Genomic DNA, 27,150 nt, shown 5'->3' with positions numbered 1-27,150 from the left:
ACGGAACATGACGGCGACGGCAGAAGTGTGCTTCGTGTGTTTCATACTTTCCATTGCAATAAATATGTTCCTTATTATAATGAAAGCAACTGGCGTGGCTGCAAGTAGACTAACTAAATAGGTAGTGTTTTAGGGCACTCCATACCGGCAGTAGTAGATAAACCAGAAGATATTATTATATTATTTAAGCTTTCGGTCAATCGACGTTTGCTTTAACGAAGTCGCAACCTGCGCGAAACCCCATCCACATGTCAACTGCCTGTGCGTGTGTTCCAAACAGCAAAAGAGCAAAAACTCTGAATTTATGTTTCCTTCTGTGCTGTCAGAATCCAATTATTGTGCGTTTATACTCGTACTAAACTGTGTTGCGAAACTTCACGCGACCTACGCAGGAAGCCAACGTTGAGTACCGCTTTCAACAACGCTTGCTAAGCACAGATAGTTTCGCTACTTAGCTGGCGTCCCACGTCGGGCGCCAAATATGGGAGCAGGGTCGGTGGTCGGCTGAAGACCTTATATCACAGGAAGCAGGGTTGCATGCAGAAACCTTTTTTAAGGGGTGGGGTGGGGGGGGGGGGGGCAGTCAAACGGTCATATTGCGTTATGTATGCATGGCGAAAAAAAAATTTGGAGGGGTGTGGGGGTGCACGGACTTGGAACTGCTACTCCTCGACTACGCCACTCACAAAGAGGCAGGAACGAGAAAAGACACCTTTACGTAGTTCTAGTCCGGACTCCGCTGACTGCTGTCCGCCGTGAGTGCGTGTCTCCGTACGCGACGCGCTCCAAGGTGCTAATCTTCTATGGCGCCTAGCGCCCCCGCAGATTAGTTGCCGTTTCATTTCGTATCCGATTTACGCGGCTTTCTATGCTGCAAAAAAAGCTTTGAATTCGTCTTTTTGCCTTGGTTTCACGCATTGTTCGCATCGCATTTTCGAAGTTTCTCTGTTCCACCCATGGTAGGTACCTTTTTTACGGAATGTCCACTAGCAATCGGGATTTAAAAAAAAAAAATCTAAGATGTAGCGGCAGCTGACGGACGATCACCCTTTTAAAAGCTTACTTATAAATCGTGATTTCATCGAAGGTGAGCAATGAATTTGAGTAGGTTGCGGAACACCGGCCGGGTTATCTTAGTACGCAGGGTGTTGGGTCGCTAAGCTGGAGGGTGAGGGTTCGGTTCCCAGCCAAACAGCGTTCGCATTTCAATGGGGGTGAAACGCAAAGCAACATAGGCGTGTGTAGGGATTCGGGGGCGCGCCCGGACCTTCTGTGTCCGCCATGCTGCTGCCTAATAATCGTATTGGAGCATTCACTGGTAAAACCGAAGCAATTATAAACTAGATTGCACAGTCTATCGTGTAAAATCCTATGTCGATATAGCTTGTTAAGTACGATAGTCTTTCTTAGAATACTTCAACCCAGAAGTTTTGGTCTGTCTGTCTGTCTGTCTGTCTGTCTGTCTGTCTGTCTGTCTGTCTGTCTGTCTGTCTGTCTGTCTGTCTGTCTGTCTGTCTGTCTGTCTGTCTGTCATAGAATTCAGCCACCCGGACAAAGTTTAAGCACTTGCTGAACGCCCAGCAATCTTGAACTGTTAGGCGCGTTCATATTGGAGAACATTGTCGATCAAGTGGCAAATATTACGCACATCTGAGGCGCAACATCATTACGTAAGTATTGGGCAGTGCGTGCGTTCCTTCGCTATAGAAAACACGTAGATACGTAATTTTAAAGACCATATATTGCTCTTTAAACTGCGCTGAAAATGCGATGCTGTGCCCGAACAAGCGCTCGGGCGGCCATATAGTGCTGCCACCTGGCAGTGGCCATGGGCTCTACACAAGCTCATGTTTCCCGATGACATTGCCAGATGGCGACCATGTTCCACGCAGCGCCTGCTCTGTTTTATGAATGTCAGCCAGATGCGGTCGATTCAACATAGAGTACGCACCGTCTGAGGCAAGGCATAACATTAATGGCCTCTCGGCTAGCAGAAGAGACACTTGCAGCGACGTAAGCAGATACGCGACCAATTTTTTTCTGCGATTTTCTCTTTAACTGTTCCTCTCTTTTTGTTGCCATTTCAGAGAGCCCTGCACAGCGCAGCACTGAAAGACTGCGTCCGTGCTGCTGCAGCAGAGTGATGGTGGCGTCCGATTCGGTTGCGCCGAGGGTCATGCGTTCTCAACTCACACGGCCGTCTAAATCTTCGGAGTCCGCTTTTCTCACCATTGTTCTTTCATATTCGTACCCCCTCCTCCTCCACTTATCTTTTCTAGACGGGACAAACCAATATAGATGAGGTGACCGCACGAGCTAGGCTCGCCCACGCGGATGCGTTTTTGCTGTTGTTGTTTACGCTTATGTGTTTTCGCCTAGAGGAAAGATAAAGGTAGGGAGGGTGAGGAGAGAGAAGGAAAGAGAGAAAGCGACGACGCCTAGGGTGCTCCGCGCTCGATGCCATATAGCGAACCACGCTGCCGAAGTGAATAATGCATGACCGTCGGTCGTGACGGAATAGGGAGACTGGTCGTTACCCATTCGTTTTCTGCAACGCCGATACTTTCTCGCTTAGTAGGTCTTGTAACTAACCGCCCGGCTGTAGTTATCGCTGGTGGTGTTTGCGGAATATGATTTAACGGCGTCCGAATATACGGGAACTCGAATTTGAATCGAGTGGTGCTTCTCGATCGAGAACATGCGGATGTCCCCATTATTTTTTTTATTAACAGTGTTCCTTTCTCCTTAGCGTCCGCCTCGATGAAACAGTGGCTACGGCGCTCGGTGCTGATTCGAAGGTCGTTGGTTCGATACCGGCTGCGGAAAACGAATTTCGGTGGAGGTGAAACGGTAGAGGCTCCTCGCCGCGGTGGTCTAGTGGCTAAGGTACTCGGCTGCTGACCCGCAAGTCGCGGGTTCGAATCCCGGCTGCGGCGGCTGCGTTTCTGATGGAGGCGCAAATGTTGTAGGCCCGCGTGCTCAGATTTGGTTGCACGTTTAAAGAACCCCAGGTGGGTCGAAATTTCTGGAGTCCTCAAATACGGCGTCTCTTTTAATCATATCATGGTTTTGGGACGTTAAAGCCCACATATCATCAATCAATCATCAATCGTGCGTCCACCGGTGCCATTCTATGTTGCATATACTTCATGGCGAGGACCCGACTTGCCGAATGAGTGCATCTTGCCGGCAAAAGACGCACCAATAAATGGACTTTCGGTAGCGTTTCCTTGTTCCCGGCTTCAATATCCTTCATTAGAAGGCTTCAAAAATCCTTTAGGTCTCCTTCTACGGTCTGTTTACGCTGCGCCGTTCGGGCCACTTCGCAATAGATTGATGACCGGTATCCTCATCTCATGTCTTTTACTTAAGATATCTCGTTTTGGAGAAAAAGAAGAGCATAATACTGTAGAGCAAAACTAAAAAGAAAAACACGAATAGACAGAAAAAGTCAGCCTCATACTAAAATTTTTTGTTTTGCCTTAGTGCATCATGCCGTTCAGTAAGTACCAACTCGCCCATGAAAACAAAAATACCGGAACGAAAGCATGCCAGCAGAGCGACTAGGACACAAATGAGACAAAATGAATGCCGCCTGGGTTTGGTCGCGATTATTGACGCAGCACTGGTTTAACAAATCTGGCTCAGTTTGATTCGAGCAGGCACAGGACATGACTCATATTCGATTCAAAACTGCCTTTTAAGAAATCACACTACAATCGTAAACGGCCCTATCTTGATTACAGTTATTCTAAGAATGAAAAATACTGATACTCTGTTTCACCACTTCGGTTCAGCACTGCCAAAGCTACGGGGTGTAAGAAAGCCACACACACTTGCATTAAAATATTACGTAAAGTACATCAATGCGAATTAAATCTGGCAGATGTTGTGTACTCTCTTCCTTCCACAGACAGACAGACAGACACAGACAGACAGACACAGACAGACAGACAGACACAGACAGACAGACAGACAGACAGACAGACAGACAGACAGACAGACAGACAGACAGACAGACAGACAGACAGACAGATAGATAGATAGATAGATAGATAGATAGATAGATAGATAGATAGATAGATAGATAGATAGATAGATAGATAGAAGGAAGGAAGGAAGGAAGGAAGGAAGGAAGGAAGGAAGGAAGGAAGGAAGGAAGGAAGGAAGGAAGGAAGGAAGGAAGGAAGGAAGGAAGGAAGGAAGGAAGGAAGGAAGGAAGGAAGGAAGGAAGGAAGGAAGGAAGGAAGGAAAAAAAGAGAGAAGGCAGGGAAGTTAACCAGGCACATGCCCGGTTTGCTACCCTGCGCTAGAGTAATGGAAAAGGAGAGTACAATGACGAGAGAAGCAGGGAAGAGAAGTATTTTGAACGTACTTCAATAAAAATATATGGGGTTCACGTGTCTCAAGACTAAGCTACGATTATGAGACCCAATGTAGTGCAAAGCTCCGTAAATTTCGACCATATGGTGTTCACAAAGGGGGGGGGGGGGCGGCGAATTGCGACCGCCGTTGCCAGGATCGAGCCTTCGAACTTCGGGTTGGCTAGCGAGCACTATAAACACTGCCTCACCGCGGCGGTCGATGAACGTACCGAAGAAAGATGACGGGGCACGCTTAGAACTTCGTCAAAATGTGAAGGCGAAAGCATGACTGGACCCGCGACAAGGCAGTGAGGATCAGCCAACGAGGTGACGCACCAGGCAATGGATTTTTTTTTTTTTTTGAATACGTGACAGGTGCACAGAACCAACAGCGTAGCCAGCATAATGAGACAAATTTAGCCCATCCTCGATTCGATATCAAAGCGACTTACGCATCCCCTCCCTCCCTTTCTTTATTACAGACGCCTGGGATTCTTTGAAACGCGCGCTCAAGTCTTACAAGCAACAGTCAGCTTGGTAGTTTCTTTTCACTTTTTAAATTCTTTCCGCGGAACTTCCAAATGCGGATAATTCGATACGGTGGTCTAGTGTCTGAGGCAGTCGGCTGCTGTCCCACAGGTCGCGGGATCGAACACTAACCGTGGTGGCCACATTTTCGATGAAAGCCAAAACGCTGTAGGCCCGGGCGCTTAGATTTAGGTGCACGTTATAGAACTCTAGGTGATCGAAATTTCTCGAGCCCTCTGCTACGGCTTCTCTCATAAAACCCCCAAAATTATTATTGTTATACGAATGCGGATATAGATTCTTTTGGGAACCTAAAACGCGCAGCAGCCTGATCTAAACGGTTATTTTACTATCGATATCTTGCGATTAGCTTACCAACAGAAATTTAGATCGTCTGTCTTGTCTACAGATTTATGATTAAGATATTAGTGGCATTCGATTCATATGCGCTCTGAAATGGTATGCACCGTATCAGCACGTTTCTATATGCAACACGGACTCTCAGATGGACTTTTATATTCGCTATCGAGTGGACACTCGAAAAATTTCCTTAACATATGAGTTCCATTGGAAAACTTTACAAATTGAGACTTTTTTTATTTGGTCGTTTTCGGTTGCTTTCCAGCGCGCGCAACAAACAGCTTATTCCAAGGCAAAAAAAAAAGAAAAAAAAAGAGAGAGAGAGAGAGAGAGAGAGAGAGGAGAGGGAGAGGGGGGGTCGGGTGGCAGAAATTGTACGGGTAATTCGTAACTTATATTGTTGCTTGATTTAGTTTGTAGCATTAATGACGCGGTTCTTGCGATGCCTTGCAGCGAAACAATTATACAGACTGTACGCTAGTGAAATTATTTCAGAAGCTCCGATTTGCAGAATGTAGAGAAAAAAACGCGCACTGCAAAAAGATAGAAATCCGTGGCGTGTTCATTAATTCTTCTGAACCTGCGTGTACGTTGCACGAATGTTGATTACGAACTGGTTCGGAGGAAAGGGAACGCGAGTTGTAAAAAAAAAAATTATCCATCATTTCGTGAGGAAAACTGAGCGCGTATCTAGGACGGATGACATTTAGTACCAGACCACAACTACGTGACAGGAATGCAATTGCCTGCACATGTTGAATGCCCATTATGATGCGGACACTGTAACGAAATCGAATGGTAAATTCATGTTCAAATTGTAAAGATCGGTACCCAGTGGCCTTGTATAAGATAAACATGTCTGGATTACCAATAAGATGAATCGGAATAATGGTTTTGTTATTTCAGCATCGCCACGAGAGAGAAGAAGATACAGATCCTAAAATTTCGGCCCACAACCACATTGGGGATCGGCCAATAATCGGGCAATTAAAATAAAATGTGTAAATATAGAAAAAAGAACGTTTTTTTTGAATTAGTGTTTGAAAATATCAAAAACAGAAGTGCGGTTCAGTCTTTTCGAATCAGTATTAATTTAAGATGAAACAGATTATGATACACTCTGCTTAGGTTCAATACGATGTTTTAGACATGAGTTATGTTGCTATCAGCAAGTTTTACTTTTATTACTGCGTAATTAACACTGACTGTAATTAAACGAACACCATCGGCTGCGTAGCGAGACACGACAAATTTACATTTTTTTCCAGTTTAGTCTGCCCCCAGTCACAGTGGACTAGTGATTATGGCACTCCACTGCTCACCCAAAGGTCGTGAGGTCGAATCCTGGCGGTCGTGGTGGCTGCGTTTAGAAGTGAGGGAAAATGCTGCAGCCCCGTGTACATATTTAATTTAGGTGCATGTCCAAGAACTCCACGTGGTTGAAATTTCCGAAGCCCTCCTCTTCGAGACTTCCCTCATTAACTAACCATACCGTGGTTTTAGGTAGTTTACTGTAACAATTATGATTAGGCTGGTATTTTTCACTACTTAGCCGATGGAAGGTGCTCAAGTGCGTCAACAAGATCGGAATGATGTTACTGTTTATTTATCTGTGTCACATCCAATTAGCTAAACTAGTGCAACACGTTGTGATTGAAGCGATTAATATGTTCCGGTGCTATAAGGCGCTATACTTTAGGAAGTCAGCGCGTACTATACAATTAACTTACAACGAATTGTGTGATTTCTGTATATTCGCAAAGAAACGTTTGTGTTAGGTGTGGAACGGTGCGTGTATTCGTGTGTTTATTTACGGTTGTTTTTTACCGTTTTAAAAGCCTGGCTCTCGCGTTAGCTCTTAGTGCTGACAATAGAGTTTGCTAAACCGACAGGTGGTTCCGCTTTGTCGCAAACACTGTTAACACCCACCGTGAGTGGCAACCGATAATACCGCCTCCGCTTCCACCGTCCTTAATTACGGGGCGCTTAACTTCGTCTGTTTCATACGTGCTAATTAAACAAACACGCATGTACCACATTTTCGTTCTGCTATTTGTTCCCTCGCGTGTGCTTCCGAGCTTCGTTAAACATAGTTCATACATGTAAGAGAAAAGAAGAAAAAAATAAATCCCGGATTTGTCGCTCATCATACGAGCACGGTCGACGATAGATTGTCCGATTATTAAAAATGCATTGCGAAACTTGCGTATTAGTGCGTAGCAAACTTGTAGTGAGTGCAGATGACGAACGAGTAAATTGGCGCGTGTTGCTCTTATTAGCTGTGTTCGTAAAAATATGAAGAACTAAACTGAACGCGGTAGCGCATCAGACAATTGAGCACGGTCGTAGCGTGGTATAAAGCAAACAGTTGTGCTGTATTTTTTTTTTTAGCGCTCAGCAGCGCTTAACACGGTCGACCGCTTATGCTTATCTGTCAATCAAGCAGCGACAATCGACAACACATAGTCGGTGGCCTGTGTTCGTAATCGGTGAAGATCTTTGCCTGTTAGTACCAACTGCTGGAATTAAACGTTCATTGCATAGGTGAAGAATGTTGGTTAACGAATTGATAAAAGAAAGTGAAAATGAGCGCCTTATAATTTTTTACTTTCTGCATGCGCGCGCGCGCGTGGGAGGGTCATACGGTGACTACACACATTTTCACTGCTGTTGGCTCACCCATCACAACGACCTCACCGTCACGCATCCACACACACACACACACACACACACACACACACACACACACACACACACACACACACACACACACACACACACACACACACACGTATATATATATATATATATATATATATATATATATATATATATATATATATATATATATATATATATATATATATATATATATATATATATATATATATATATATATATATAGCCGATTCCGAACCTGTGTCATCTGAGTTTACAGCGAAAACGGCAAGTGAGCGCCACCGCCTGGCGAACGCAAATCTCTTATTATTATTGTCTCTTTCGTCCTTCTACATCTTCTTCATTTTTTTCTGTTTTTCCTTATGCCCTTCTACGTTGCCCTCTTTTTACGTTAGCCTCACATCTTTCCTCCTCACCCACACTTCCCTTTCTCACCTCATGCTATGCTGTACATGATCATGCTACTGTTTCCCTTCTCACCCCATCCTTTCCCTCTTCTATCTCCTCATCACCCTTACTCTCTCCGCTCTTTCTCTTGAAAAATTATACGATGTAAGGTTCTACCTTCTCCGTTCCTCTTTTCCTTTCACCTTGTCTTTACACCACTCCTCCTCAACCGCACTACTTTTCCCACCCCCTTTGCCGCCATACTACGCATGACTATGCTGTGCGAGGAGCTGCTAGGCAGATTCCCGCTTTGTGGGGCTCACGACTGTCGAGTCTTCTGCCTACGATATTGGCTTTACTCGGAACTAAAACGAATGCGCTGCTTTGAAAAAAAAAAAAAATCTCACACATATCCTCGTAAAGGGAACCCTTAATATATAGTATACGAAGCAACCAAGGGTCGACCTAAACGTCTTGCAAGGAGGTGCTCTTTACACATCACCGTAAACGTTCATGGTTGCGCGCACAACCTTTTTTGCAAACCTTCGCCCCCTCCGCACTCATACTCATGTCTTCCTTTTTACGACTAAACTGTGCTTGTGTGTGAGAGAGAGAGAGAGAGAGAGAGAGAAAGAGAGAGAGGGGGAGTAAGCATTTTTAATATACAGACAACCGCATGCAGCGGCGCTAGCGGTCTTCACTCGATCATATTAGACGCTCTATCGCAGCGCCATCTACGAGCAGAACGCGCGCACAAAATAAGCGTACAGAGAACGAGCGCGGACTAACAACTGTCACAGCTGGACACTCATAGTTCGCCGTTCAAACAGAAAGACGCACGACACGAGCGCACAAGTACATACAGGACAAGCGCGAAAGACTGTCACGATTCTTCCTGCGTCGTGTGTGTGTCGGCAGCTCGCTCTTTTCGTAAATACGGCCACGGCAGTGTGAAAAAACAAAACGGACCTTCGTCCTCTCCCGAATTGCGAGTCTGATAAGCGCGCGCACGCACACACGCGAGAACACGCTCCTTGGAGGCGAGGACTTTTTAGAGCGCGCCCTACGTGGGACCCGCAGGCCGCAGGATCGAATCCCGGCTGCGGCGGCTGCATTTCCGATGGAGGCGGAAATGCTGTAGACCCGTGTGCTCAGATTTGGGTGCACGTTAAAGAACCCCAGGTGGTCGAAATTTCTGGAACCCTCCACTACGGCATCTCTCGTAATCATATCGTGGTTTTGGGATGTTAAACCCCACGTATGAATCAATCAATTACTAAACGCGAGCACGTCGTGCGATCTCGCCACTGATAACAAGAACGCGCGGAAAGTTTCGAAGCTCTCAGGACGGCCAAACTGTGTATGGTATGTATACATGACCTGCCGTTAGCATTCCCCAAAACTCACGCTCCGTGGCGTAGTGATTAGCGCCGCACGCTCATGGTTCGATTGCGCGTGGCAAATGCTTACAATGTTTACAATGTTTACAATGTTACAATGTTTACAATGTTAAAATGCTTACAATGTTTTTTTTGTGCCATTTCTTAGTATATATTTCCGTCACTTCCGTGACGTTCCGTCACGGAAGTGACGTTCACGATTTCTTAGTATATATTTCCTAGTATTTTTTAGTATATATTTCCGTCACGGAAGTGACGTTCACGTTTCACGTTTTCAACGTCACTTCCGTGACGGAGCCGTAGATGACCCCGGCATGAAACACTCTCGTGTTAAAATTACGGATTATGTAAAAACGTGATGGTCGCGACAATGCCGACTCAGCTTTAGCAGCACCACTACTGGGAGAGAGGCGAAAATCTTTTACTGAAGAGCTAGAAACGTTTGTCTGGCTTTTCGCCTGACATGCTACTGCAAGGGCTGAGTGATGATCATGATGTCACACTTAGAGTGATCAGCGTTCTAGCCGAGAGGCTTTCTTTCAGTCAAAGTGGCGATATTCCGACGCTTGCATCTTTGCCTGCGTACAATGTGCACATCATCGCACCGCTGTGTGCACTTGGTTGCGATAAAACTTTCGTCACTGTCCCAACGTGAGTACTTGGTAACGTTGGCCCACGAGCTACACCTTTGCAAGCCAGTGTGGCCGTCGTGTCCGGCAAAACCAACGATCAGCGTACAGCTACTCAATTTACAAAGATACGTCTATACACCTGGTAACGCTCGAGTCAAAGCGAGAAATACAGCATGTGCTGCAGCTCGTATACACTGCTTCACAGGAAAGTGGTTTCCACAATGCGTGGGATGTGCCAGCTTTCTCGTCTCGTGGGTGTGTGAAAACCGGTTGTTAGAGGAAATGTTCACTGATGCTCGTCCACGCGTATGAACATGGATGTGTGATGATGATCCGAGCCCCCTACCTGTACCGGGTTCCGTTTTAATTTTGGCCTTCTCTTCATCGCTTGCTCTAGTTCCGTCTATACCACGTCGCCGCGCATTACAACGATCCTACAGAATACTTACGAGAATATAAAGAAAGGTCGCTTTTTAAGCCGAAAAAATCAAACAAAGGAAAAACAAGTACAAAAAGTTCATTAGGCATTGAATTTATTAGAAAGAAAAAATGGGTGTGTTTTCCCGCTTGTGCCTTGAACTGGTTCACGTAGTCAGTCTGAAATATGTGAGGCTTCTTGAGAAAAGGCTCGAGCGGAATTTAAAGCGCCAATGTATTTCTTCGGGCAACTTTCTGTGCTAAAGAACTGGTTGTCGTAAGACACTGTTGACTTATTCATGGTGAGCGGCAGGGCCGCACTCGAACATTCGCAAGTAGAAACGCTTTTTTTTTTTTTTGCTATATTGCACCCTGTCTGCTCCATGGGAACGACGCAGTAACAGAACTTTATGTAAATTTTATATCAAAACCAGCTTACTGCGATCTTGAATAGCACACGTATGTATAGTACCACTTGCCGAGTCATGAAATACTTCAGACATGTTTATTGTTTCTCAAATTGCCACTAGCGTATTCCTAGCTCTCTCCTGTGAGATCTTAAGAGCTTTTCACTCCTAAAAAGCAAGTTTACTTTGCGGTGTGGATGGCAGTCATTGTACGCATGTGTTTAAAAGCGCTGTTGGTGTTCACAGGCACACGCGTTGACGAAACTTTATAAAGGACTGCTCAATGCGAAGCATATCTTAGCAAACTAAACGCACTTTCAGATTATCTTTCTTTCCTATTTTTTTCTTTGCTTTTTTATATATCTATCTATCTATCTATCTATCTATCTATCTATCTATCTATCTATCTATCTATCTATCTATCTATCTATCTATCTATCTATCTATCTCGTTTCCATTATCTTTTTAGTCTCCTCCACCACACCCCCATGCAGGGTCGTAAACCGTATAATCACTCTGGTGAATCTTCTTGTCTTTCCTTGAACGCTCTTTCACTTTTAAAATTCTTGGAATATGGGATGTCGCTAGATCAGGCGCTTCGACATGTAGTTTTGTTATGGTCCCTAGAATACTGGCTATTCTAGGGGCCATAGTTTTGTCTTCATTGAAAAAGACGACATAGCTATGGTTGATTCTCTACAATGACTCCCTATGCTCCAAGTATTTTCCATCGCTTCAAACTTAGCGTCTTGCCCTAAACGTTTGCATTGTTTAGATTACTTGCGCGAAATATATAGGTGCACCGAAATCAGCGGTACCAGTGAAATGGACCATTGTTTTGTGGCATCCACATTTATTCAACACAAACGCAATCGCCTGCACTCTACCGCGCAACACTGGCAGTTAGCCCTTGGGCCACGTGATCATCGCCGCGCCGCGGCGAAGATCCGCCGCCAGAAGGGTTCTGCGGCGCTGCGATCGCGGCGCGCTAAACGCTCGCGGCTTGCGGCCGCAGACCTCGGGCGACGCTCACCTCTGGCGTCCCTCCCGGCGTGCCTCGCGTCCGAGGAGGCCTGCGGCGACGGCGTCAGGTTGTGCACGACGAACAGCGCAGTCTCCATGGTGACGTCAGTGACGACGTCACCCGTCTGGAGGTCGAGCGCGTGCGTGTCGGCGGCGCTGGCCGAGCGTCGCCGGCGGCCGGCGCGGCTCTCGGTGGACAGGTGCTGCGGGTGCTGCATCTGCTGCTGGTCGTCCGTGCCGCCTCCACCTGGACATTTGGGCTGCAAAAGACGACAACAAAGAGAGAGACAAAGTACGCTGCCATTAGTTCATAAATGAAAGACCTGTCGACTGCCGTGGTTTTCCGGTGAAAGAGGCGTCCGATAGTCAGGTTATCGCCGTCCCAACCATCAAAGTTCAAGTGCACTAGCTAGAATGTGTACCCAAGTGAAATAGAGTAACAGAGAAAGAAAAAAAAAAACAACCAACAGAGAAAAAGTTGCAAAGGGCAAACGTAGCCGCGTGCTGTATTGTACGCAAAATCAGACTGCGATGTATCGCTAACAATCAAAAATATAATCGCAACGAGCGTATTTCGATAACAGTGCACCATTCGCAGCAAAAAAAAAAAAAGCGCTCTTGCTGGTGTTTGTGACTGATAGTTTACGTATATTCAGAGCAGATAAGCGTCTCTCGGTTAAGAACTACCTGTCCGACTCAGTTGACGATGAATGAGTGAATGAATGAATGAATGAATGAACGAACGAACGAACGAACGGGTGCCAGGGCGACTGACTTGATGATTTACCGATTGATCGCCTGAACAAAAACATTGACGAAAGAACATGAGAATGAGACGAGCAACTTCAGTTTGCACAATCATGATCAGATTTGCATAACCATGACTCACCATTGGGCAGACGTCCAGGCAGAAGGACACGGTCATCTGGAACTTGACCGTGCTGTCTGATGCAAAGCGGAACGCTTGGAACGGCGCCATGAGTGACTTGGAGCCCGGAGCCCGCTCGAAGCCTTGGAACACCGCGGGCTCTACAGGGCAACTGCGGACACAAACAAGGAGAACGCCTGACCGGTTGCTTAAACGTACCCCACTGAAGGAGTGCGCTGCAGAGGAGCACAATGCTTAGCGGCACGTGCAGAGTAAAGAAGCGTGGAAAAGCTTTAAAAAATACGTGTACAGAAACTCGCTACCGCGGCATTGTCAGATAGCTCGCAGTCTGCATTTGTAATTGCGTAACTTAACCAATACATCGCAACATTGGTCGATTTTAAGCATCATCATCGTAAGTACGCAATTTTGCCCATACATCGCAGCATTGGCCAACTTTTAGCATCACCAGTGCAATTGCGTAATTTGGCCCACACTTCGCAACATTCGTTAAGGCATCATCAGACTAAGGTAGTCTTTTACTAACCTATATTAACCATAATTTAGCAGACATTATCAATAACTTCATCAACAATGGTAGACACAAATACGCTAAGCTAGGTCTCTTTCTTGTGGGAACGGTAGCGATCTACGCACTGTTTTGCTCAGAATGTTATACTTTTTATTTGTTCTTGTAGTTGCGTGCTCACGCTACTTCGCACACGTATGCTTTGCGCAGGAAAGTGATCCAGCGAATAGAAAATAGCAGCTCTGCAAGAGTTCACACAAATGTGGAATACGAAGCTTCGTCTGCGCGAACTTTGTAGCGCCACCTTTTTCATCCACCATGTTCAAACTTGCCCCAACCCAGTGTCTTTTGAGTATAGTGGAACGCTTATCAGCTATTTATTATCAATAACGTCCACTTACACAAGTAAACGTGCGCGCAGGGGACACATTTACCCGTGTGGCACTTTCGCAACCGAGGTGCGGAGTTATCGTCCTCTGAGCACGAAGTGCGCTTCGAGAGAGCGCAGCGTCACCAGGTGTCGCCTGCATTAAGTACACTCGGGAGAATCATCATCCATGCATAGCTATGAACAGAAACATGACGCCCTATTTGAGTGCTACGGAGAGCTGCGCGACAGAACGGCAAGTTTACAAAACCCCAAGGGTCTCGCATTCGCTACACCTGACGCGAGAGACGCGTCAGGCACCAATCAGTCCACAAGGCACCAGAAGGCTTCCCCTATTAAAGCTTGGTTCTTTTCCCAAGGCACGCGTCTTCAAGAGCTTTTTAAACCTAAAAATCACCAGATTTTCAAACGAGCGCAGCAAAGAGGGTTTGTCTACTTTGCTTCCCGTCAACAGCTGTGAAGAGGGGGGGGGGGGGTGGAGAGAAGAATCCTTGCTTCCCGTCACCAACACCGCGCCGGCCTTCACTCGCGCCGGCCAAAGTTGGGCCTGTCACGTTGTCGCGCCGCACAATAGTCGTCAACGTCAACCCCAACGCAGGAACGTGTCAAAGGTGGGATGTGAGAGTGCGTGCCTCCCTCTCATCAGCGTAGAAGTGCCGCCATTCGAGCGCCTGAACACCGACGGAAAACAAAGAGCTCGTCTTCAATCTCAGCTAAAGTGTGCACGCCGATGTGCAGTCGCGTACACCGCGCAAATAAGCGCCCCGAAAGGCTCGTGAAATTTCTATGGACGCGAAACTTGGCCGACAGCAGCTCCCGACATGCTGCGGGTATTACGCAAGCGGCGGGTTTTCGTCGCCGCTGTAGTTCTGTGCAGCCTAAGCGTCACTACTGCTAAGACGAGTGCCACCATTAAGCCTACGGCTGATATGAGATACACGGCGAAGGGAAGACTCGCGTCGTAACCCTCAGTCGTGGTGGTCCTCGGCTCGCTCCCGCGAGGAGTGACAAAGAAACCGAGACGTTAGAGCGACGCGTAAGCCCAGTCGTTCCGACTAGCCCGCAGAGACCACCACGCTGTAATGTCGTAAATTTCGTTGCGTAAAGTTGTTCTGTACACGTTCGTACAAGCTCCTTTACGGCGTCTGTATACTTGTGTGGCATAAATTTCTAACAGCTCGACTACATTCGAAATGGCTGGCGTTGTGAGTGAGCCGCCAACGTTATTGCGCCAATGTTGCGAAGTCTACACTTTTCTTCGTCATTATTCAACCGTGAGCAGATTACTTATGCATGTTCATTTGCGATACGAAAGGCTGTCCCTGTGGTACCAACTTACAGTCGACTTGCAAGTTGAATTTGAAAACACCACCCGATATACACACCATCGGCCGCCCTTGGTGTTCGCTACCTAACTGCAGAAGGCAAAAAGTTATCTACTACCTTAGTCATTACAATACTTGGACAACTCGGTGGGTTCCCCACTTTTCAAGAAGTCGATGAGACTGGCAATGTGAGATTGTTGGTATTTTGTATTCTACTTGGTGGTGTAATGCCGGATTAAACAGAGATAACGAAAGATACACATCGGACACAGCGTCGCGACACAACATATGACGTGTTTTGTCTTGTTTGTTGTTTCTTCTCGACACGAAACACTGGCCCCTCCCCCTTTTCTTCCGACAACGCGGCCACACACTAACTCACTGAGCTAAACGTCTTCTACACGAGAGACGTTTACTGACCTTCACCCAAGGCTGCGAGCGCCCCCAGTCGGGCTATGGGCTAGAAGTCGTGTACACAGAGATACATCGGCGCACGATCAGCTTGCACGACGCGTCGTTCTTGACCCACGTTGGCCATCTACCGCGCTCTCAAGCGACACGATGAACGCGAAACACCAGACAGGATTCCCGGCAAATAAGAAAAGAACGCCCCCATCGCCTGTGAGGGTGCTCGCTCTAAGACAGGAACGGGTGAAGTGGGGCACGTTTTGCATGCGTGGAGGAGCTTTACAACGCCTGACGGAAGAAAAAACAAAAAGGTGGTTCAACCCGTTGACGGATGCCTGACAAGCGCGCCGTCATCACGTGACAGCGACGACGATAAGAAGAACGCGCACGAAGAGCACGGAACGAGCGCGTTATTAATACCGGCGGGGGTGAGTGATATAACGTAAGAGGGCTGCATAAGGGGGACGCTCTTCGAGAGAGAGAACGGGTAATGCTAGGTAGCCTCCGGCTGTGCGCCGCTCCGTGACAGGATCGCAACCTCCTCCCTTCCTCTTCTACCCATAAGGATCCCGACAGCGAAGAAAACATGTTACAAGCGCGCGCAACGGTTCCGCACGTCGTCTTCCTCTCGGAGGGAATTGCGCACGAACTGCGCACACACGCTGTCAGCGACGAGCTGGAGAGGATGAGGGCAAATCTAGGAAAAGGAGGCGGAGGAGGAGGGTCCCCACACGGAACGACGTGAAGTCGAAGGCGATGCTCGGCCCTGCCCCGAATTCCGAGCATTCCCGCAAGGCATCGGCGCTACGCACGCCAAGACGGGCCTGAGTCAGGCCCCTCGCGTCGATTGTAACGTTCGCTCTAGCCGTATTTTGAGGGTGTTACTTTTTACCGCGTCTTTTTCGCCAAATTGCTCGGGTAGCACACTGATGTGCTTTTCATCGCTTCTCTGAAGCACCGGCGTGGCTGCTTGCCTTTTAATTTGCGCGGCTGGATTCTTTCGCTGTTTTTGTCTCTCGTTGGAGTGGTATACGCCCGCACATTCTTGTACCGCCGCTGTGAGGCACTTTCTAGGCCTTACTTTCGGACCCGTTTCGTGCCCTACGTGGTAAGCCTGTGGCACGCGGTCTAGTCTGCCGATATTACCAAGTTCTAATGCCGGTGTTTTTTTTTTTTGGTTTTTTTTTTGAAGAACTTTACGCATCGTACATGTGGACCCGCATTAGCGTGACGTCGCTAGGGTAACTGCTGGCGGCGCGAGCTCCACCCTTGTGTTCTATCGCTATGTTTCGCTCTTATCGCTCCACGAGCTTATCGAGATTCCAAGTAGAGTGGCGCAGCTCGAAAGCGTCGGTGGCATGTATGTGGAGGCATGGATGACATGTATGTGGAGCTGAAGGTAGCGTTAATGCCGCCGATTTATGTGGAAAACGCCCAAAAGGCGAAAAATGTATAAGTACAAAAAACTAGCCTACTACGCTTTCTTCCTCTCTCTCTCTCACACACACACACACACTCTTTCTTTCTTTCTTTCTTTCTTTCTTTCTTTCTTTCTTTCTTTCTTTCTTTCTTTCTTTCTTTCTTTCTTTCTTTCTCCACGATTAGACAGTCTGCGACACCTTGTATGCTATGCTAAGAGCGCTTGTTTCATGGCAGTTCCCTCGACGCCTCTCTTATTAACACCCTGTTCAGCGAGATTAACGGCACAATGCTCAAGGGCATTAGTTATTTTAAGTAATGCCCATGAGCATTCAGCTTTTCCATACGGAGGCGTGCGTTGCGCTGAGCCACCTCCCACATTGATTGGCCCGGGAGACTTTCGCCATACTCCGCTGCTGACCCGCAGGTCGCTCGATCGAATCCCGGCTGCGGCGGCTGCATTTCCGATGGAGGTGGATATGTTGTAGACCCGTGTGCTCAGATTTGGGTGCACGTTAAAGAACCCCAGGTGGTCTAAATTTCCGGAGCCCTCCACCGGGGCGTCTCTCATATTCATATAGTGGTTTTGGAACGTTAAACCCAACATATCAATCATCAATCAGACTTCCGTCATATTCCACCAAATCAACAGTCGCAGATGCCTTTTGAAACACGAAAACTTGTCAGCGGTGATGGTACGGCATCACAACGCGATAAAAAAAGATCAACGTAACGTTATGGCATTCTGGCGTGGCGCCTGAACGGCACAACCAATGTCGAAACGGAGCTAAGGTGACGTCACAGTGATCATGCTTACCCTTTGTCGTCCAGGAGCAGTATGGTTTCCGAGCCTTCGCCACTGCGGGCTGTCAGAGAGCTGCCGAAGATTCCAAACACGGCTACGAGAGACAATTAAAAAAAAAGGCAAAACAACCGCTTAATGTGATTCTTTCTGACCAATGCTTCGTGGTTAATGTGATTATTGCCAGTGGTTAATGTGCATTAGATTGTGAACAAGGCTTCCGTGTAAAAGCCGAAACGTCGTCTTTTCTTAGCCTTCCATTTGGCCGGTGTACTTGGTTTTCTTGGTCGTGATTCATCCCGGCCAGACGGGTCTCCGTCGAACTCGAGAGTTTTTAATATGCGACGCATTGGACCGTTTGTGTTATTCCACCTGCGGTGTAATTTTCGCCACATCATCATCATCATCATTTATTTTTCCCTTAAAGGCCCCTCTCGGGGTATTACATAAGGGGGGGGGGGAGGTTACATGAAGAGTTACAAAACATATCGGATCACAATACTGAAACATAACACATAGAAATGCAGACTTATTTAAAAGCACAAAAAAAATGTTACAATTTGAATCAGGTGTATAAAGGCGAAAAGAAAGAACAGTGTAAAAGAATTTTACAGCGTAAGATGATCAGTGAGCAACTGCTTAAACGCAATAGGGTTTCGCTCAACGACAACACAGTCTGGCAAAGTGTTCCATTCTGCAATGGCTGTTGGCAAAAAAGATTGATTAAAAGAAGACGTAGAACAGTGCAAACGCTAACGCTGCACGAGTTAAAAAGGCGACGAGATGTACGGCTTGGCGGGATAAAGAGTTTACCGTGAAGACGTGAGAAGTTATAGTAAAGCCTATGGAACAAGCACAGCCTTGCTATCTTCCGACGGAACGACAATGACTCAAGTCCCAATGATGACTTTATGGCACTGATGCTTTCATCACGGCCGTACCTAGAAGAGATGAATCTGGCCGCACGGTGGTTCATTAACGTTCAAATCAGCGTAAACCTGCTGGGGCCTTCTTGCATTTTTCGCGCCCGCAAAATATAACGACAGCACACCGTGGATCGCGCGATCCACTGAACTGAGAACCGACTCTCTCGAAATCTCGCGGTACAGGCGAAATAAGTTTAAAAGCCCCACAGCGCTGCACTCAAGCAAGTGGAAATTCGGTCTGTCCAAACTTTCCGGAATATTGCAGGGATGTTGTGAAGCGCGCACACGAGTACGACAAGGCAAACAAAAGCACGCAAAAAAGGATCGCGCAACGTCTAGGGATTTTCCTACAGCATATTTTCATGCGCGCACCAGTGAACTGGGATCCTCCAGGGATGAAAGACTGCCAGCCATTTACGCCAAGAAAATCTTTCTTTCTTTCTTTCTTTCTTTCTTTCTTTCTTTCTTTCTTTCTTTCTTTCTTTCTTTCTTTCTTTCTTTTTTTCTCTCTTTCTTTCTTTCTTTCTTTCTTTCCTTCTTTCTTTCTTTCTTTTCCACGCTATTTTCATTCATCGGCTCTTCCCGGTGGAAGCGCACGTGAGAACGACTCCCGTGAAACGGATTTATCGTTCCTGCCTCGTCTGCGCGCGAATGTTTTGCATATCGCGGTTTTTCCACGTGGTTTGGCCTCGCGAAATTCGATTTCACGACGTGGGTGAGAATGTGCGGCACTGTTGTGGCAGTGGCCCGCTTTTTTCCCTACCTTCTGGCATCCGCTTGCTTTTTCAATTATTGAAAACGCGAAGAAATCTGCGGGCATGTTTATTTAAGATGGGCTATACTCCTTCTTGCTCATAGTATTATAGATAAACAAAGAAGTGTTTGCTTTGTTCTTTGTTGTTTTAGTCTCCGTGTTTTCGAAATAATAGCAAGCAGCCGCTCCTTGTTGAATTCGTGAAGTTATTCTGCAAACATTAAAATGCAAGAAAGGACGATGGCTTATCTTTATTTCCGACGTTTGGGCGTAAGCAAAGAGTAGAATTGACCCTTGTCGCTATTTATCTTTTTTTTAAAGAACAGGAAGCACACTCTCCTTTCAGTCATTATACCTATCAGTGAGATTAAATAACAATGAGGCACATGAGGGAAACTAGCACAAGTTCGAAAACTTTCCCTTCGAATAAAAGTGATTTTAAACTGATCTTTATCATTCAAGTCGTCATATTGCCCCCAAAATGAGTGCTGTCTGGTTTAGTACAATTTATTGATTTTGCAAATGCGTGCGCTTGTTCAGTCAATATAGTTTTTTTGTTGTTGTTGTTTTCCCGCCCACTTCTTCGCATTAGGGTTAACCAGATACCGCAGCCGTTAAAGTGATAGGCCTCCGTGATGCCGTCTGGTGTGACCGACATGAACCGGGCAAGTGTGGTAGTGTTACCGCAGGAAGTTATAGTGCAGCTGATGCAAATTCTCTTCAGCGGCCTAATACCGAATAAGTAGCCTTTTTTTTACCTTTTTTTTTTCTAGAGTTCACCAGGTGAAAACAAACAAGCCTGTCAGTGATGGTGGTGACCCGAAGCAGGACAATATGTCAATACCATGGTCCGGCAAACCGGCATTTCCTAAATCCCAGAGCGTATACCGGAATAATGTAACCGAAGAACTCTGCTGGCTCATACTCGTATGCTTTTTCACTCTTTTCAAACCTTATTCCCCAACAACCCCAGTGCAGGGCATTATACCAGATACTACTTTCCATAGTTAACCTCCCTGATTTTCTCTTCTATTTATTGTCTTACCCCGAAACATCTCGCTAAACGAGCGCGTGTGAAAAAAAAAAACTCCCAAGCGTTTTCCCGAGGGTGAACATGGTTAAGTGCGAATACACGGGGTGATGCTATGAGGGGTATTTATAATTTCGCACTATTATATTTATTAATCCCACTATGGTGCCTTTATGGTGTAATGGTTCCTGGGAATCGCAATTTGATCACACGGGGGAGTTTACGTTAACTCACTGGCGAATGCCAATGGATTTTAACTTTACTCCCCCTCACGACCCGCTCTCGACGGGAGACTGAGAGAGAAGGCGGGCGCGCGAGAGAGAGGGGTGCGCGCGCAGCTGCAGCGAGCGAGGAGAGCGGACGAGCGACACCGATATCAGCGTCGCGTCCGTGGCTTATTCGGTAGAGCGTCGCGCTGCGGCCCGCCAAGTCCTCTTTCCTATAAAGATAGAGAGAAGACTGCGGACGCCGCCGACGGCGGTGGATGGTTTGGGGTCGCTTATAAAGTGTATTCACACTTAAAAAAACTTCACTCACATTCGTCCTCCATGTCGACCTTGAGGTAGAGCGGGTCTCCGAGGTCGACGCCAGCGACCTCATCTCCGGAAGCGTTGACGACTCTCAGTCGAACGGGGGGAGTGGGAGCCAGTCCCGTGATGACTTGCGTGAGGCTTTGCAGGTCCCTGCACGACACGAAACGAAAGAAGAGGCCTCGTCATTCAGGACGGCAGCAGCCAGCAACAGGACGGCAACAAACTTCAACGCGCTTGGTCGCTAAAATCATGTGCACCCTCCCGACTCGGGACAACGGCACTTTTTTTGCGATCGCAGCTTTGCGTGGCTTTTAAGAAGTCTTCCGCCTATCACGCAGCGTTGCCAACCGTAGGGTAACTACCGTACTTGTGGAGCATATTTGAAAACTTTAGGGGCAATGGTGGGGGGGTGGGGGCAATGTGCCGTAATGCAGTTTTATTATTAGGCGTATACGGTAATTTCCACTTTTCGCTCGTCATCGATCAGCAAAACAAAAAAAAAAAGAATGTAGACGATCGATGTGAGATCTCTACGGTGATAATCCTAAAAGATCCGGAAGCTAACTCCTTCCTTGAACAAAATGGAAACTGTTTTGATTCGCATGTCACTAGCGTACGCCACAGATGAAAGATAACACGTCACACATCCGTGTGCTATCATTCTTGTTGCTTTTTTTTCACCAATGGTGTTTTTTTTTTCTCCCGCCTTTTCGCATTCGCTCGTTGTATAGAGGAACTTTAAAACATTGCGACGGTGGTCGGTTATAGATTTATTTGTGCGATAGCTTTGCATGCATCATCGATTACCAAAAACGAACGTGGGAATCAACGCGAATAATAAAAAAGTAAGAATAGTCGCATAACAACGTCACCTCACGACATCGCCATGACGGAATCAGTGACTTGTCATGACGTCACAGTGACGTGACATCAAAGGATGACGTCGTATAGGCACCGTTGTTTTATCATAGGTGGGCCAACAAGTAGGCGCGGAAAATCAAGAAAGCTTGCAATGCCTTTGATCCCGTAGGCAGTGCTAAACCATGCTAGGTTGGGGGCATACTGAACTGCTGACCCGCAGGTCGCGGGATCGAATCCCTGCCTCAACGATTGCGCTTTCCGTGGCTGTGACAATGTTCGAGGCTCGTTGATTGATTTGATTGCTATGTGGGATTTCACGTCCTAAAACCACCACATGATTATGAGAGACGCCGCAGTGGAGGGCTCCGGAAATTTCGACCCCCTGGGGTTCTTTAACGTGCACTTAAATCCGAGCACACGGGCCTACAACATTTTCGCCTCCATCGGAAATGCAGCCACCGCAGTTCGAGGCTCGTGTATTTACATTTAAGTTGCACGTCAAATAACGCCAGATCATCAAAATGTCAGCACCCCTGCACACAGCAACGTCTCTCATAATCATACCGTAGTTTTATCGTGGTCCACAAATTGTGGTTATTATCCACCGTTGAGGTGACGCGGAAACTATTCAGCGAGTTCTTTGCCACTGCAGCGCGCACAGGCCATCACTTGGGACCGCGTTGACCCGCCTTGACGACAGGCCGCGTTCCCAGAGGGCCATCTCACACTAAAACTCTACACAGTCGTCACACCATAAGTATCCAACAGAATTATTCCAAGTTTCTACGTTGCATGACCTACTATAGAGGCACTCACTCTCTAGGTCCTCAAATCCTCCATGTTTTTGCATGTCCTCCTCTTCTGTGCGAACTACGGCAGTCCCTCTTTAGTTGTTTTCCTGCCTCGCCGAAAGGCATTGCACAGAACTATAGGCGAATGCGTTGAGGGACCAGTGACAAAGTGATACAGCATAAATTGCACGTATACCCGCATCGCGAGGTCCATTTTCGTCAGCGCCATCTTGGACCGCGACGCAAGGCGCATGATTTCCGGGGAAACGCGTTATTGAAGCTTTGACCAACCGTACAACGAGCACCCAGCTCTCTATTTTTGGTATCTCCTTCCTTCTACTCACGACGCGGCACAGCGGCCCATAAAGTTGCTCTTCCGCCTTTTTGGTTTAGTTTCTCTGGTCGACAACATAAGGGCCTCGTATATGTGACAGCTGACGCCGCCCGCTTGCACCGAATCGCAGGTGCCCGCAGGGTACGCGTACACCCCTCCCGGCGATCCCAGCTTCCCCCCACTGTTCACTCCGACACGGTTGAATGAGTCTCCCTACGCGCCAAAAAAACAGGCTCGACGCGCGAAATAGGCGCGCAATAAGACTCTGGGAAGGAGGGAAATGCACGCAGCATACATATATTTTCTCGAAGCGAAAGCGCAGAGAATTTCGTACACGGTCTGCCACCAGGCGGCGGCACACGCGGGTCTCTGACAAGCTGCCGAAACGAAAACACTAAAGAAGGTAGCTAACGTGGTTGCTTGGGCGAGTTGGTACGACATGATTCACATAAAAAACCGCGCCAAAAACGAGAGACTAGAAAAAGAAGGAGACAGACAGCGGCAATGATCTGTCTCCTTCTTTTTCTAGTCTCTCGTTTTTGGCGCTGTTTTTTATGTGAACTAAAGAAGGGAAACGGAACGGCCGAAACTGCATCAAGGACGACATATGGGAGCCAACGTAGCGAAAGCAGCGCCCGCAGCGATGGAGGCAACCGGGAGGTTATATAAGCGTCGCCATCCAGCGTTGCAACGTTGGCTTTTTTTGCCGTCGTTAGACCGGAGGCATCCGGTATACGCCCGCAGCTCCTGGCATCCCTCCCTCTTCTCTCTTTTTTCTTCATCTCACTCGCTGCACTCTTCCCTCTTGCACTTCGTCCCGGGCTGGCAACGTTGAAGCCGCCGTAATAATCGCTTCTATAGCGCGCCCACCATGCCCGCAGGGCCCGAGCAATGCTGAGGGGGAGGGGGAGGGGGGGTAGACCTCCATGGGCGAAAACGCGAAGAGCTAGCAGCCTGCAGTATGTATGTGTACGGAGGCGCGCCCGGATTGGGCGACGGCTCGGATCCGGGGCCGACACTGTCATTAGCCACGTCCATCACGCGGTCCCCGTTTGCTTCGCTGTTGCTGTCTTTGTATTAGTTTGTTTCTTTGTCTCAGTGGTTGTATGCGAAAGTGTTGCTGCTCTCTTATACGAACCGCGGGGCTCCTGCCTTTCGATTCGACGCGGTGAATGCCGGCTGCGCTTCGTCCTGAATGCGTGTGCGCCGCCACGGGGTGCAGTCCCTGTATAAACTTGAGCATTTATTCGAAGCACCGCCGTTTACTAATGCACGTACGTCTAGGCTACTTCTACGCTATGGGAATTACTATACGCGTGCGAGTTGTACAGGTAACTAAACAACAATGCAGAAATACACTCCGCGTCTCATATACTAGTTTTCCTGACGAGTTCCGCGGGTGATTCCAATAATTTCATAAGGTTCTTTGCCGAATCAGTATGTTTTCAATATATATGCTGGATGCGTTCGGTAGGATTTTACGGAAACACGCTGAAGTTTTGGAATAGTGTATACACTGCTAAAATATATACACCCTTAAGGGTGTACCTTTGTCCTTTGGGCAACACCTTTTAAAGTGTTTAGAAACACCCTGTAAACGTAGGGTGTAAGGAGACGTTACGCCCTACTTTCATAGGTGTTTATGAACACCCCTCAACTGTTATATAGGACCAGTTGTTGATGCATTTTTGATGAAATGGAGTGCCATAAAAGGGTCCACAAAAGAGACACACTGGACTAATCGTTTCCTGCTGTGCGTCCCTCCATTTGTTTTCCCTTTGATTGCGCTTCATTTGATCAAATATGCTCATATATTTCACTGCCATCGTTTCAAGGGTGTTTTTACGTGTTACACCCACTCGTAGGGTGTAGCTTGATATAACACTCATAGTTTAAAGGTGATCATAAACACCGCTGAATGTTTAGTTTAACACATCTTTACACCCTATGTAATGATTGATTGATATGTGGGGTTTAACGTCCCAAAACCACCATATGATTATGAGAGACGCCGTAGTGCAGGGCTCCGGAAATTTCGACCACCTGGGGTTCTTTAACGTGCGCCCTAATACACCCTATGTATTAGGGCATTTTTAAACAGACTAAAATGGTGTTGCCCATGGTAGAAAAATACTCCCTTAAGGGTATAAAAATTTTGCAGTGTGCGTAACAATAAAGTAGTTTCATATATACATTAAATTGAAAAGTTTGGCGAATGGTTCCATAGCTCTACACGTTACATATCTGTTTAGGACAGTGAAAAGCGTGGCTTCGTATTTATACTGGCACAATGATGCGAAAAAGTATTACTGGTTACAGTCGCTTGCACGGCGTTAAAACACATGTTTGAACTGCTGTTCTGCTCGAGTCAATTATTACTGCATACAAGTGTTAGTTTGTTGTATATCAAAGCATCATTTCTTATGCTTTATACATTTTTCGAAGGACTACTAGAGAGAAAAAAACGAAGAGCTATACCTTTTAAGGAACATTCGCAAGAAACAGAAAAAAAGGTTTTGCGATATTGCTCTTTTCATCGACGTAATTGACAACGCAATTACGACAGGAACCACCAATTGCTCGCCTACGCAGCATGCTATTCATCACACTTCGGCGTGTCTGTGTGTACACGCACGTGCATTGCTGATATGCAATGCGTTAGACGGAGTCACTCCCACTGCACGTGACTTACAATGCTGCAATGCACACGCACATGGTTAAAGACTGCCATTATGCAAGTAGGAACATAACCCCTCATGCCTCTAGTAAAAAAATATTTGGTTTATCCGAGGCTTAACATAACTGATGTCGGCGGATGTACTATAATAAGCGGCTTATATACTTAGTCAACTAAAAAAAATATATCATTAGCAAAAAATACGGAGCTTACGGGTTACCGCACGATAACGAAAAGGCTCTCGCCGAACGCCGGAAGTGCATCCGGCTGCCAACCACTGACATGTGCACATCTTGTCAACTTTGCGTCCTTTTTTAATTCAAAGCTGCGCCGCGGACGCTTGCCAAAGGATTAGACGCAAAGAAATAACGACGTGGGCGCCGACGATCGCGACCTGTGAATATCCACAATCACGTGGCAAATGTCCTTGTCACTCATTTCACGTGCCGTCACTTCCGTGATCGAAGTGAAGCTCCCAAAACCCGTCACCTCCTTCGCATGGTCAATCTCGCATCCGGGAGATACGACTGATCTGACACCGCACGACGTCAGTTCATCCCTTCAAACGTACAGTGCTCAACGGAGCGTCGCGCGCGGAACAGCACGAGCGACATCTGTAGTCGCAAACACGCCGCATCTGAGCATGCGCGGCGCCAATGATGTGCCTGCCCTGCAGTTTCCAACCTTCGTTATCTCCGCGGCCCCGATGGTTGCTTTGGCCGTCGAAGCGCTGTCAACATTACATTATCGAAAAAAATCAACAGCAAAAAGAAATAATCTCGCTTCGTGATACCATATCACAGTGGGAACGGTTTTACTTCGTCTTTCTTTTTTTTTTTTCGCGAAATTGCCCAGAGCGCTTTCGACGGCCAAAGCGGTTGTTGCATCCCGCGGCGATAAACAGCGATTAGTATTGTGCGAGGCAGGCACATCACCGGCGCCGCGCATGCTCAGATGTGGCGCATTTGCGACTGCAGATGTCGCCCGTGCTGTGTTTCGCGCACGACGTTCCGTCGTTATAGACAGCCGGATTGAGCACCGTACAGTTGGGACTGCGAGCTCTCGTTCTTCCCGCCGTTTCCCTTTTTCTTTCCAGGTTATTGGGTGCACACTGAGCGCGCACCTCCCGAACGGAGATACAAGCCCCAACGCGTTTATGCTCCCCCCCCCCCCCCCACGTCCTCTGCTGCTATTGATGCTCCTGCCTCTCTCTTTTCACCGTTTCCTGCTAATGCCACTCTCGGAGCGGCCGAGAAAAGAAAAACCTTACCGCATCTCATTAGTCGACGCTGCTTGCTTCGCCGCTCT

At 47.2% G+C, this 27,150-nt stretch overlaps 1 protein-coding gene across 2 annotated transcripts in view; it reads right to left on the bottom strand.

Moving 5' to 3' along the window:
- LOC119180929 (uncharacterized) overlaps positions 1-27,150 on the bottom strand; it is a 261,732-nt gene that overhangs the window by 8,499 nt on the left and 226,083 nt on the right. For both annotated transcript variants that reach the window (XM_037432070.2, XM_075875195.1), the window contains 4 exons: positions 21,184-21,329; positions 17,952-18,033; positions 13,087-13,237; positions 12,208-12,457 (listed from right to left, as the gene is read on the bottom strand). In XM_037432070.2, the coding sequence (XP_037287967.2) occupies positions 12,208-12,457; positions 13,087-13,237; positions 17,952-18,033; positions 21,184-21,329 (629 nt within the window). The remainder of the gene's footprint in view (positions 1-12,207; positions 12,458-13,086; positions 13,238-17,951; positions 18,034-21,183; positions 21,330-27,150) is intronic.

The sequence above is a fragment of the Rhipicephalus microplus genome, chromosome 10, assembly GCF_043290135.1.
Source record: "Rhipicephalus microplus isolate Deutch F79 chromosome 10, USDA_Rmic, whole genome shotgun sequence".
In the NCBI taxonomy this organism is placed as follows: domain Eukaryota; kingdom Metazoa; phylum Arthropoda; class Arachnida; order Ixodida; family Ixodidae; genus Rhipicephalus; species Rhipicephalus microplus.
The sequence above is the reverse complement of the archived record's forward strand: the minus strand, read 5'-3'. Positions and strand labels throughout refer to the sequence as shown.